Below are 14,488 nucleotides of genomic sequence, written 5' to 3' on the forward strand. Positions count from 1 at the left end.
TGGGAATCTTCTTCTTTTCGCTCACTTGGAGCACAGTGAGTTATATTGTACGAATCTGATGGTACAATCATAGGATATATATTGATTGTACTTTTGATTACTATTATTGTTGTACTGTTGTTCTTGTGTGATCTTAATACAATATTTGTTTGTTGGTAACAATTGGTGTGGCTTCACCATTGATCTTTGACATACAGAATAACACATTTTTCTGCCGTGACTCCTCTCAGGGCTCAGAGGTACACCGTGACCAGGGGGTTGGGGAGGAGCACGTAACACTCTCCCACCTCCCCCCAAGCCCTCTCCCTCCCACAGATCTCTCGATGTCCCTGCTCTCAAATGTTGTGTTTGTGTTCTTCCCCCTCCCTCCCCATCTTGTCTACCGCTCCCCTTATTTTGTGTTTTATGTGATTAATTGATTGTTAGCTCTTTCACGAGCCTCAATCTTGTATACAAAAAAAAGAAAAAGAAAAAAAAAGGAAAGAAAGAAAGATGGACAGCTAGGGTTCCTGAGGCTACCAAATTATTCGTGAGAGGTTTTTCCTCCGCTCTTCTGGTACTGTCCCACTCCCTCTGGAGATGGCCGTCAGCCACAACAGCAACACGCCTTGACGTGGAAGGAGAAAATGCAGTCTGCCAGCAGCTCCGTTCCACCATCCAGGATGCCACAGCTCTAAAAAACTAAATAAACATGCAACGCATGACACAGTACTTGCAAAATCCACCCCCCCCCCCCCCCCCCCCCCCCAAGGTTGCCATTAATACAGCAAATTGTCCATTTCAACAAGATTAAAATTGACGATCTTGATCAAAGCTCGGGTCAACAGGATAAAAAGTGACGATTTTTCAGATGAAACATGATTTTAGAAGTTTGACCTTGAGGTGACCTTTGACCTCAAAAATAGTTTATTTTCCAATTTAGTGACAATATACAAATGCTATTCAATTTTCAAGTCAATCGGATTTAAAATGGCGATTTTAGAAATTTGACCTCCAGATGACCTTTGACCTCAAAATCAATAGGCTTCTCAATTGGGACGACCTATACAACTTAGTGAAGTTTTGTGACGATCGGTTTAGAATTGTGACCTGCAGGCCGGTGACAGACAAACTAGAAATTGGTCAGAGACCAAGGACTTGCCGGAATGTACTTTTTTATTGACCTTGAGTTTGACCTTTCAAGGTCACTCAAGGTCAAAGGTCATTGAGCCAAATGAAATGTTGTATGTGACTTCCTATATGTCAGCAAAAGTAAGTGTATGCATATATCTTGTACTTTGAGTTATAGTGGTTTGAAATATATTTTAAATGAAAACTCAACCCCCCTGATTTCAAGTTTTGGATGACCTTGAGCTTGACCTTGGGCCTATAGAGTTAAAATTGGGCACAGTCTATTCCAGTGCAAGACAAATACGTGGGTAAAGTATGGTGATGCTATGTGCAACGATGTAGACGTAGTACTGCGCACAAAGACAGAGACAGACAAACCAACCAACCAACATACTTGCCGGAATCTATTCCGGCAAGTAACAAACAGACAGAACCACAAATGCAACCGACCAATATACTTGCAAAATCAAACATAAACAAAACACCTGGTGATTTGGCAAATGGTAATGGGGCCTTACTTTGTTTCTCTGCATGGTTAAGTGTGTATTTATTAATTAATGTCAAAGTCTGTTTCATGAGGGCTTGTCCGTTTGTTGCGTTGTGTTTTAATAAATTATTGTCATTCCTCAAGAGATCCATTGGCAAATCCTTGGGGGTTCAGACAAAGTATGCTTAGACACTTTGTTTAATATAATAAATAAATAAAAAGCAGAGTAGGCAACCACCCAGCATACTCAGGGATTCCCCTATCCACGAAACGACTCCTTCGGCGTTTTACAGTCTTACATCTGACTGGTTAACAGTCGTGGTGGGTAGCAGTAAACTCGACATTATTATTATTATTTCAAACTTCTGAAGAAAATTTGCTGCAGGTGACCTCAATGGTGTCAGGTGAGGTTGCCATGTCAGACAAAAGAGGCCGCCAGATACCACCATCCAGTTTGAGCAACAATGGAAACAATAGCATTCATTCCAATATAGACACATAATCCTTGAGGAATCTTGATCTTGGCATTGCACAGCTCACATTCTCCTGCCACCTTAACAAAAGACAATTTAAATAGCAATGGAAAGACAACGTGTAAAACTTAGCTCATTTATTTAATAACCATTTGTACAAGTTCATATAGCAGAATGAAACAGCAAAGTCGGAACACAAAGCAAGCTGAAGCTTGAGGCAGATTTGGTGACCACAACGAGAGATCACGTGATCGTTGAGCAATCGTGTGGCTTGACAGTGTAGCTACCGTAAACTGGAAAGGCGTTTTACACATTGTTATGCAGAAAATGATATTATATCCTTGTACAATCAAATACAAGTGAGCGATACAGAGAAAAAAAAAATACATAAAGGATCCATGGAATATCGAACAAACTGTATAATCTTGGAATTGCACAACCTTTCATAACAGGGGTTGCTGTTCATCTTAAATGGTCAAAAGAGTATTGGCGGAAGAGCACGAAAGCTCACACCCATCTCTGCCTTCCATCCATCACCTGCAAACATTTTGTACGAGCACACTGTATTTACATTGTATCACCATTGCCACATCCACAATAATCTGTGGTCTGCTAATTGGCAAAAAATAATCCACCAATTTTTTATTTTCAAACTTCCTTCCCCCATTCAACCACATAATACATAAAACATAAAACATTTCAATTACCCATATTTTGTTTTTCATTCTCAAAACTTCTTTATATATATATATATATATATATATATATATATATCTTTAGCACTTAGTCTGGTCTTCATGGGAACTGTTTGTTTTCGGCTCAATTTTAATTACAGACCAAAACAGAATTACAGGGAGAGTGCATTTGTAAGTACGATATACCCCCCCTCAATAGTAACAATGACCTCTACAAACTTGTCTTGGTCCAAAATTCAAATCAATCCATTGAGTATTTCACTTCGAGCATTGTAAGTAACTGATCCCAGGATTAAATCCCAGAGCCAAAGTTACATTTTTATAGAACATTTGCACGACTAAACGCAACAACTCAAATCAAATTAGAAAGCATCTGATAATGCAAAGCCCGGCCGTGTCCACTTGTATTCAGATTTCTTATTCCGTATGCTCAACAAGACGAAAACAGTTTAAAAGAAATACAAAATGAAAATCGACGGTTTATGCAGCCTTGATCTTTGATAAAAAAAAAAAAAAAAAAAAAAAAAAAAAAATCGCCTTGCAGCTTTTCATTGGTCAACAAATGCAAGTGACCCAAAATGCAAATTCTTTAAATTTCAGGTCGATTGGATGAAAATTGATGATTTTATGTGATGCTGACCTTTGACCTTTTCACCAAATTATTAATTTCCCTTCTCCATATTATCATAACAAAGCTTTGTTGAAAATTTGATGACAAAACTCAAATGGTAAATTGAAATTTCAGGTCGATTGGATGAAAATTGGTTTTAGGAAAATTGGAAATCAATTTGTCTTCATATAATAAATATTTCTTGACATATTTGCTGTCTGATACGAAGGATGGGAACAGTGGTGAGTTTGAGGTGAAGGTGGGAGTGCATCAGGGGTCAGTACCAAGTCCACTACTATTTGTAGCTGTGATGGAGGTGCTGGCTCAGAACGTAAAGGAGGGTTTATCATGGGAGTTGTATGCAGATGATCTGGTGTTGATTGCAGAAAGTATGGATGGACTGAAGGAAAAGATGAACAAGTGGAAGGAATGTATGGAGACAAAAGGTCTGAAGGTGAATATCGGAAAAACGAAGGTGATGGCAAGTGGTAAAGCATGTGGTGAGGTGGAAAGAACTTGGAAGTGGCCGTGTGCTGTGTGCAGGAAGGGTGTCGGAGTGAACTCCATTCAATGTACAATGTGCACTGAGTGGGTTCATCAAAAATGTAGTGGTCTGAGAGGGTCATTAACCAGTGTGGCAGCTACATTCAAATGTAAGGTGTGCACAGAGGGAGCTGCAGATGGAGGAAATGTTGAGTTGGATCTTGGAGACGGCGTGAAGCTGGAAGGTGCGAAAACATTTTGCTACCTCGGAGACATGCTGAATGGAGAAGGTGGATCAGACTCGGCAACGGTTGCTTGAGTGAGATGTGCATGGAAGAAGTTTCGGGAACTGAGTGGCATGCTGACGAGGAGGGGAGTGTCGTTGAAGCTGAAGGGAAAGGGGTATGCTGCATGTGTGAGAAGTGTTATGATTTATGGGAGCGAGACATGGGTAATGAAAGTACAGCAGCAACGAAGGCTGGAAAGGGTGGAAATGCGAATGGTTCGGTGGACGTGCGGAGTATCGTTGAGAGAGAGGAAGACAAATGATGAATTGTGAATGATGATGGGAATAGAGCCTGTGATTGATGTTGTGAAGAGGAACAGGTTGGGATGGTTTGGTCATGTGTTGAGGAAGGATGAAAGTGACTGGTTTGAGAAGAGTGATGGAAATGAATGTAGAAGGAAGTAGAGGACGGGGAAGACCGAGAAAGACTTGGCTAAAGATGGTGGAAGAAGAAATGCGGGCAAGGGGGTTAACCAGGAGAGATGCAGAAAATATGGCAAAATGGAGAAGATTGTCATGGGGACCGCAAGGCTAACCCCCGCTCTTGCAGGGAAAATGGCCTTAAAATGCCTGTTGTTGTTGTATATTTGCTGTCTGATCAAATTGTGAATGATTCAGTCTTTTAAAATGCTGACGTACAATGTAACAGTTAAAAAGTGGTTAAAGTGTGTGTAAACGCACTCATAATGGAACACGATACGAGAGTGTGGAAAATTTTTCCAAAGCAAGTTTCAAACCAAACCGGAGGGAGGTGGTGGGCAGAGGGGGTGAGACAAAGCATTGCTCACAATAATGTCCAAGGTATGGCCTTGCTGACAATTTGAAAGCAAAGTGGTGCATCGAGTACAGAGATAAGCGAGGCAACATCGACATTCAATGGAAAGGAGGTGGCGTGGGGTGGGGTGGTGTTATCTGCCATGGCCTTTTAAAATAAATTAAACGTAGATCGCAATAATTGATGACCTCAGCTGGTTTTCTCCAGGATGTCTTTGAAGTTCTGCAGTTCCCGGATACTTGTAGAAAGCCTGCAGACAAAATTGCATCAACATCAATTTCAGAGCAATAAATGATGACAGACACCTGATGACAGACAGCAATAAATGATGACAGAGGCTAACCCCCGCTCTAGCAGGGAACATGGCCTTAAAATGCATGTTGTTTGTTGTTGTAGACACCAAGCCAGTGCGGTCACTAAAGTTAAAGCAAGGTTACGGCAGTTCCCATGTCCTCCTTTAGCCATGGAATAAAGTGTGGTGCAAACTAGAAGATCCTTCAATACGAGAACTAGATCATCGAACCGCATAGCCATAAGACCTAAAATAATGGCACCAATAAGTTACGATATAGACCCTTAACCTCACCGAACTCCGTGTCAAATATTCAACTCCATTTTTGTTTCCATTTTCAAGGTCAGTGCCATTGGCCTGCGTCGCTTGGCGTCGATTGGCTGACACGGTCTCCATGCGCGAGCATGGCAGTTCATCGGCTCGTCTGCGAGACACTGGCAACAACACCTTGAGGACTGGGTGGGAGGGCAGTCCAAAAAAGGTGGGGCAGCTGACCTACTTCTCACTCTCTCGCCCATTCGCTGAACTACACCACACTCGAGTTGTGAACTTTGCCAACTCCAGCACGAAAGAACCCGCTGTGTTCATCATGGGGATGAAAACTAAACCCCCTTTAATTATCTCGCCCAGTTCAGTGTGAATGACTGTGTGGGCCCTCCGTCAGGATCAGGTTTATTGTACCAAGTACTGTGTATTAATAATTGTGTTTATTATATCGTATTATTTTTATGTTTGGTATTTCGATACCATCTGTCTCGTAGATGCAATTTATGTGTGCAATTAAATTATTAATTTCGAAATTTATGCATGCATGTCTGGTTTCCACCACATTTTCCACTGATCTGGTTAATTGGAAACACCTGGAGGGGAATTAAGCCAATCCCTTGCATTTAGGTATGCACAAGACACAGCCGTGTCACAACGTCCAAATTGACTCTCAAGCCAGCTATCCGTGGGATTATGAACTTCCGGCATTTACGGTTCCAGTCTTTCATCGCTTGTGGGTTTGGGTGCGAGCCATACACCTGAAAAAACTGGTTATACAATGCTGCATATGCTATACATGCTAGGGAGGGGCAGTGTGAAGAGGGTGAAAGGCGATATTACCTGCCGAAGGCATTGATAAGGGCAACGATTTCCTGACGGGTGAGTTGGAAATATTGTGAGGAACCACGCACAGGCAAAGAAAGAATTTCCCGTTCTGAAAACAAGATCTTCAGAGCAGTGCCCAAGCCTTGTGTCTGCAACACAATACACAGAGCATGGGTAACAGTAATAATAATGTTGCGGATATGGGATTTGCATCCATCCATATCCGCTTGTAAATATTCCCCTATTTCCTCAATACTTCCCAACTATCCCCAATCCCCCATTCCCTAGTCCCATTTTCTGTAAACAACACTCTGTAGACCCGACCTCCCCCTATTTCCCCCATTAAATGTCGTGCCCAGGTTCACCGCATCTCATGTAAGACAACTATAGGACATCTTGCTAGTTATTCTTAGTCTATGTCAGTTAAGGACTCGTTTCCATTAATTCTGACCCTTCGTTGCACCAGAATGTGATTGTATGGCACCGTTAGGAAGTTTAGGACCTCCCAATACCTCCCCGCAGCTCTTCCTCACGGTTCAGCAACAACAACAACAACAGCAACGGCGGCGGCGTGCACAGGGAGTGCGCGTCCTCACTCCGGCTTGGTTGGTAGGGGGTGTTGGGAGGGCATGAGGCCTTCCCAGCGAGCCGCCATCGAACATGTGCTCGACGGGGTTACCAAATAGGGGCTCCCTGTCAGCTCCTCGTCAAGGGCGGAGCCCGGTAACCCCCGCACCCAATGGAAGCGGCGGACCGGCCCCAGGGGGGCGGAGCCAACCAGCCGAGGGCGTGTCACTCCCCGCTGAGCATGCGCAGGAAGAGGGAGGTGACGTCAGATTGGAGCAAGCAAGACGTACCCTCCGAGCGCTGTGAGGCCTCCCCGCATCTCTGGACTGGACCGTGCTTTATCCTGTCCCCGAGCCAAGGTGCACCTTGTGCTATCGACTACCTGTCCCTTCCTGCCATCAATCCCTGTGTAAGTCAGCCTTGTTCCGTTTGTCTGTGGTCTGTCTGGGCTAAGATAAGACTGTAATTTAAGTGCCTATCTCTTCTGTGTCTTTACCTCACTACCGTGTAATCTACCCCCTTTTCTCCACCACTGTAATTATACCCTCCTCCGGAGGTCTTGAGAACTGTACCCTTGCGTCGTTTCATCTATCCCAGTCGTTGTGTCCTTTCCATCATTGATTTAGCATAGCGCGATTTGGTCAACGTCTGGGTGGAATCGGGGTCTAGTCGGGGAATAACTGTTCGGTCGCGGTCATACCAACCGCTCGGTCAAAAATAACATCCAAACCGCGTCCGTAACAATTGGTGTCAGGAGTGGGATTCGAACCTGGGACTAAATTTATTTAGCCCAAATTTTGGACACCAATTGTGTTATTACCGTAACAATTGGTGTCGAGGAGTGAGATTCGAGGCCCGAACCAAATTTTAAAAAAAACATGTAGGAAAAAAATTTGGTCAAAATTATAAAGACACCGAAATTTGATTTTGTTTTACAAAAAACCCGAATTTTGAAAGTCGCGCTATGGGAGATCAAGACGGCTGGGTTCCGGTAGAGGAGAGTGAGGCAGGGTCGATCCAGGACCAAATTGAGGGACATGAGGAGAGCGAAGCAGTGAGGGCGGCAGGTTCGCAAAATGGCGTCCTCGCGCACGAGGTTTCAGGCGCGCAAAAAGGCGCCTCGCACGAGCGCGCGGTAGCCGAGCCCGCTGTATCAACGAGCTTTAACATGCAGCCGATTGACATGCAAGCCCTCATTGCGCAGCTACAGGCAGCTGTACAGATGAGTATGGGGAGCCAAATTGAGTGATTGGGTGAGCGATTGGAGGGCCAAATGGGGGTAATGAGGGACGAAGCGAGGGGTACCGGTGAGGGGTTAGACAATGGGATAGAAGGGGTGAAACATGGGTTAATGGGGGTAGAAAACAGAATGGCCGCTCAAGAGAATCAAATAGAAGGGGTGAAACATGGGTTAATGGGGGTAGAAAACAGAATGGCCGCTCAAGAGAATCAAATGGAAGGGATGAAAAAGGGGTTAGAGGGGTTAGAAAACAGTATGGAAGGCAAATTGAGGGACATGAGGGACCAAGCGGAAAGGGAAGTTAAAAAAATGGGGCAGCAGATAGAGGGGTCAGAATGGGGGTAGAAACTAAATTGGATGCTCACAGGGAGGAAATGGAGCAGATGAGGGTGGCATCTGGGCAGGAGATGCAAGTGATGGGAGAGGAGATCAGAAGAGGTGTGAGTGAGGAGGTCGGAGGAGTGCGCGAGGAGGTGAGGCACTGTAAGGAGCGCATGGAGAAGGAGGTGAGAAAGGGGACTGTAAAATTGCAAGGTGGTATAGAGGAGTTGACGCTGGGAGTAGAACAACCGACAGTGGGACAAAAGGAGTTGGGGGACCAGGTAAAGAAGAACACAGCGGTAATAGAGGGTTTAAAATCGACACAGAAGGAGATGAAAAAGGACGTAGGGGTAATTAAAAAAGAGTGTCAGACGGTACATGAGGACCTGACGAGGAAAATGAACAAGGTGGTAGAGGTGATGGAGGTTAAAGAGCGGGAGGTGCGGGAGCACATAGAAAAAAATAAGGTGGAGTTAGAGGAAGAACTTAAGGGGGCGCACGAGGAGATGGAGGTGAAGCAGAAATTAGAAGAAGTGGAAGAAGGGGTGAGCGAAATTAAGAAGCGACGGAGAGAGGATAAGAAAGAGATAAAGGAGGAAGTAAAAGAATTGGTCCAAAGTCTGTGTTCGGATCGTGATGATGTGCTCATTAACCGGATGAGGGATTCGCAGGTGATGGAGGAGAAGCGAAGAGAAAGAGGACCCGGTGTAAGTGGTGACCAATATGGTCGTGCGTATGATGCGCCAGGTGATTTAATAAGCTTGGGGGTCGAGATGGACCCGGATGTTCGTGAGAGGCCAAGAGTGAGGTGTATGGCTGGTCCGGAGGGTATGGAACGAGAGTGCGAGCGAGAGGGTCCGGTGATGGGAGAGGTGCGAGGTGTGAGTGAGCAAGGTTGTGGTGGTATGGAATGGGTAGCGGGGTGCGGAAGTGTGCCCCATGCATCGACACCAACAGGGGTAGTTTTTAGAGGGACAGGGGAGGCATGGGAGCCCCTTGGGGGTAATGTACTGTGGGGGCCCGGCCAGTTCGGCCCCGCGCTGACCCCGCAAGGGGCGACGCACGGGGTCCGGCAGGCGGGCAACGACTCGCATACGAGGTGGTCCCACAAGGTCCCACTCGCGCCGTATGACGGCAAGAGTGATCTACGCGCGTACCTGGCGCAGTTTGACTGTGTGTGTAAGGGCAACGGTTGGGGTGAGGACGAAGGTGGAGTACACCTGGTGGCCGCATTGCGCGGCGCGGCGGCGGAGGTGCTGACGGCATTACCACCGGGTGCTCTCACCCTGCCAGCCCTCCGCGACGCCCTAATTAATCGATTCGGCATTGAACAGCAGAGCGAGCTTGTTAAAGCTCAGCTCGCGCTGCGAAAACGCAAGCCCCAGGAAGCCATCGGGGAACTTGCCCACGACATTCGCCGCGCAGTGGGGATCGCACATGCTAACATGGCAGCGGATTCCCGGGAAAGCCTGGCGCTGGACCATTTTATCCAGGCCCTCCCGGATATTGAGCTCCGGCAACAGCTCGCCATGTGGCGCCCGCAGACTCTGAGCCAGGCGGCTGACGCTGCAGCCCGTTGGGAAGCAGCGAGGCCCCTGGCCCGGGGGAGCGAGCGTCACGCAATGGTGGTCCGCCAGGTGGGACCCCCGATGGAGGGCGGACCCCTTAGGGGGCCCGCCCCCGACGTGAGTCCTGACCTGGCGGGCATGGTCCGGAGGCTGGTGGACCAGCGCCTGGTGGGACCTGGACCATGGCAGGCGGCCCCGGAGGTGGCCCGCGGTGGACCACGAGCGGGTAATCCAATTCGGACCTTCGGGGGGGGGGGATTTGGAATTCCGGAGACAAGCACCTTATCAGGTGAGGTGCTATACTTGCAACCGTCTGGGTCACCTGGCGCGGCACTGTCGAGCCACGCGCCGGGATGATCCCCGGCGGTTGAGGTCCTCAACTCCGCCCAGGGGGGAGCGGGTTAGCCGACCCCAGACACCCCCCCGCCAGACCCCGGGAAACTAGAAGGTGTCGGGCACGTAGGGCGGTGTTCGGCAGAAGAGGATGGAGGAGAGCCCTCATTGACGCGACAGGTCATTTATTGTGGCCAAATTGGAACCGGTAGCCTGACAATCAGATGCAAAATTGCCGGCGTGGGGGTAGACGCCGTAGTGGACACAGGAGCTAGCGCCACGATCATCAGCCCTGTGGTCCTTGATTCGAGCGCAGGTGGCTGGGATAAGATCCAGCGCCTGCAAAATTATAGTTTGCAACTTGCTACCGGGGTAACGGCCCCGATCATAGGGCGTGGTTCTATGACCCTCAAGTTAGGGTCGGTAAGGAGGGAGATAGATGTTTGGGTGGCGGAGGTGTGCGACCCATGTTTAATAGGGTTGGATTTGTTGACTGCCAGCGGTTGTAAAATCGACGTGTGCCGGGGGATCCTGCAGGTGGGAGTAGAAGAGCTGCTGTTAGAGGGAGTGAGCACGGCCGAGAGAGCGGAGCTGGAGGCTTCCGAGGCCGTGACCATCCCTCCAAGGGCCGAGGCGATAGTGCCGGCCCAATGGGCAGCTCGCCCAACATGGCAGGAGTCCTGCGGCCTGGTCGAACCGGTGGCAGCACAGTCCATACCGGGTTTAATCGTGGGCCGCACCCTTCTAAAAACGGACGGACCGGTAGTGGCCGTCCGAGTAATAAATATAAGTACAGAACCACGCACTATAGTAAGGGGCACGAGGGTAGCTGGCTGCACCCCAGTTGAGGAAGTCGCGACAGTGAGGGGCGAGAACGTCCAGCCGAGCCAGCCCCGGGGGGAGCCTTCAATAAGAAGTAGGAATTGGCCCGATCCCATTTGCGAGATGGTAAATCGTAGTAGCGTAGAGTTGGGAGGTACCCAGAGGGAGGCCTTACACAAACTGGTTGGGTCCCATTTGGACCTCTTCTCCCTGTCCACCGAGGATATTGGACGTACGGGCCTGGTGAAACATCAGATCCACACCGGTGAGGCCCGGCCTATTCGTCAGGCCGCCCGACGGCTCCCTTGGAGCAAGAGGGCGGAAGCTGACGAGCAGGTTGAAAAAATGCTCGACGCAGGCATGATCGAGCCCTCGGGAAGTCCTTGGATGTCACCTGTTGTGCTGGTCAAAAAGAAGGATGGGACCACGCGGTTCTGTGTGGACTATCGCCAGCTAAACAACGTGACACTCAAGGACTCATATCCCCTGCCAAGGATTGATGACACCCTCGATGCCGTTGCGGGCTCAAATTGGTTCTCAACTTTGGACCTCAAGAGTGGGTATTGGCAGGTGGAGATGGATAGGGCAGGGAAGGAGAAAACGGCATTTTCCACAGGTAAGGGACTGTATCAGTTTACTGTGATGCCGTTTGGTTTGTGTAACGCCCCCGCCACCTTTGAAAGATTGATGGAACATGTACTAGGCGGCATGCCATGGCAATCATGCCTGGTGTACCTGGATGACGTCCTAGTACATGCCAAAACGTTCCCCCAGGCAGTAGCTAATTTGGACCAGGTGTTTAGGTGCCTCAGACAGGCAGGGTTGAAACTGAGCCCCAGTAAGTGCACCTTGTTTGCCAAGGAGGTGGCCTATTTAGGCCACGTCATCGGTTGCGAGGGGGTAAAAACAGACCCAGACAAAATTAAAGCGGTAGAGGAGTGGCCCGCACCACGTACCATCAAAGAGGTGCGGGGATTTTTGGGACTCTGCTCCTACTACCGGCGCTTCGTGGCGAAATTTGCGGAGTTGGCTCGGCCCCTTCACCGCCTTACGGAGAAGGGGACGAGATTTAATTGGACAAGGGAGTGCCACGAGGCCTTCCAAAAATTGAAGGGGTGTCTAACATCCGCATCCCTTCTAGCTTACCCCACTAGCAACGGGGCATTTACCCTGGACACGGATGCGAGCCAGGAAGGATTGGGCGCAGTTTTGTCTCAGACACAGGAGGGCGTGGAGAGAGTGATTGGTTACTATAGTCGGGCCTTAAGTAGGCCTGAGCGAAATTATTGTGTCACTCGCAAAGAGTTATTGGCTATGCTGGCTGCCATGAACCATTTCCACCCGTACTTGTACGGGCAGAAATTTTTGGTTAGAACTGACCATTCCTCCTTGCAATGGCTCCTTCGGTTCAAGGAACCGGAGGGCCAAATTGCAAGGTGGTTGGAAAAGTTGCAGCAGTACGATTTTGATGTGGCCCATAGGGCCGGGAAGGCCCATGGTAATGCGGACGCACTCTCTCGGCGTCCTTGTCTGGGGGAAAACTGCAAATTTTGTGCGAGACACGAGGAGAGGGAACAATTGGGCGATTCAGACCCGACCCTCGTTGTCCGTGCAACCCGGGTGAGAGGGCCAATTTTGCCACTAACCGCAGATGAGGAATTCGGAACTTTGGCTTGGAGCGCGGCCCAGCGGGAGGACCCCGTACTGGGGCCGGTGCACGAATGGGTGAGATTGGGGCAAAGACCTAATGGGGAAGAGGTCACCCCCCTCGGGACACAGACCAAGGCATATTGGGCTCAGTGGAAAACCCTGGAATTGAAGGATAACATCTTGTATCGCAAGTGGGTGGAGGTTCCCTCTGATAAAACTTCCTGGCTGGTGGTAGTCCCAAATAAATTTAAGACCGATATATTGCAACAGGTGCATGGTACCCGCCCCGGTGGCCATTTGGGCAGGACAAAGACGACATCGCAGGTACGCCGGAGGTTTTATTGGGTGAATATGGGGCGCGACATACAGGACTGGTGTCGGAGATGCAACGCCTGTACTGCCAAAAAGGGACCAGCACGGAGGATGAGGGCCCCCCTTCAATTACACCAGGTGGGGGCCCCCCTAGAGCGGGTGGCCATGGATATCCTAGGGCCACTACCCCGCACCCGCCTAGGTAACAAGTACATCCTCGTTGTGATGGACTACTTCACCAAGTGGCCGGAGGCCTACGCCCTCCCCAACCAAGAAGCAGGGGTGGTAGCGCAGGCCTTCGTGGAAGGATTTGTGTGCCGGCATGGGATTCCACAGGAGTTGCACACCGACCAGGGACGAAATTTTGAGAGCAAATTGCTAAAAGATGTGTGCAGTCTCCTGTCAATTCGGAAAACAAGAACAACGCCTTTAAGACCTCAATCTGACGGGATGGTGGAAAGATTCAACCGAACTTTAATCCAACAACTGGCACTGTTCACCGCCACCCGTCAGGATGACTGGGACGAACATCTCCCTTATTTGCTCATGGCCTACCGAACCAGCCAGCACGGGGCCACCGCATGCAGTCCAGCGTTGCTTATGTATGGGCGGGAGTTACGGGCTCCCGCCGACTTGCTATGCGGTCCCGTGCCAGACACAGTGGTTAACCCGCCGAGGGAGGGGTACGCCCGTCACCTAGAGGAAGGCATGGAGCTAGTCCATGCCTTCGCCCGCCGCCAACTCCATCTGGCGGGGGAGAAGATGAAGCGCAGGTACGACCACCGGAGCCAGGGGAGTCAGTACACTCCGGGGATGAAGATTTGGTTCTTCAATCCCCGGAGGAGGAAGGGTAGGTGCCCGAAACTCACCTCTCCCTGGCAAGGCCCGGGGGTCGTCCTGTCGCAAGTCTGTGACGTGGTAGTAAAAATCAAAATGGGGCCACGAGCCCTCCCTCGGATCGTCCACGCCGACCGGATAAGGCCTTACACCGGCGAGCAGGCGCCCCCGTGGATTGCCTCGGCTTTAGATGCCGAGGCGGGACCCAGTGCCTCTGAATAAGGGGGGCTTATTCGTGCCAGAGGACTGGGGGATTGATGAGCGATGGGCCCTGTGGGTAAGGGTGGCATCCCTGCCACCCTTCCCATGAATGGGGCAAATGCGCTATAGATTATGGGGTGTATGGCAGTGAAAACTAGCCCGGGTGGGTTAGGATATTGTGTAGGGATCTAGCGAAGATGACATTAGGTAACGTTAAGATTAGTTAGTGACAAGGATACCTGTAGAGGGGACGCAGGTAGATTAGAGTGGATGATAATGACGTGGGAGCGCTGAGTGTAAGGGAAGACGGAGGAGCGCGAGTTTTAGAAGGGAG

General features: G+C 49.3%; 1 protein-coding gene across 3 annotated transcripts in view; it reads right to left on the reverse strand.

The window, feature by feature from the left end:
- Positions 1-2,192: 2,192 nt before the first annotated feature.
- Positions 2,193-14,488, reverse strand: part of LOC137413863 (ERO1-like protein beta) — a 76,503-nt gene continuing 64,207 nt past the window's right edge. For all 3 annotated transcript variants that reach the window (XM_068099299.2, XM_068099300.2, XM_068099301.2), the window contains 3 exons: positions 6,319-6,452; positions 5,108-5,169; positions 2,193-2,607 (listed from right to left, as the gene is read on the reverse strand). In XM_068099299.2, coding sequence (XP_067955400.1) covers positions 5,109-5,169; positions 6,319-6,452 — 195 coding nt within the window. In that variant the 3' untranslated portion in view covers positions 2,193-2,607; position 5,108. The remainder of the gene's footprint in view (positions 2,608-5,107; positions 5,170-6,318; positions 6,453-14,488) is intronic.

Source organism: Myxine glutinosa, chromosome 11 (assembly GCF_964187855.1).
Source record: "Myxine glutinosa chromosome 11, kmMyxGlut1.1, whole genome shotgun sequence".
Classification (NCBI taxonomy): Eukaryota; Metazoa; Chordata; class Myxini; order Myxiniformes; family Myxinidae; genus Myxine; species Myxine glutinosa.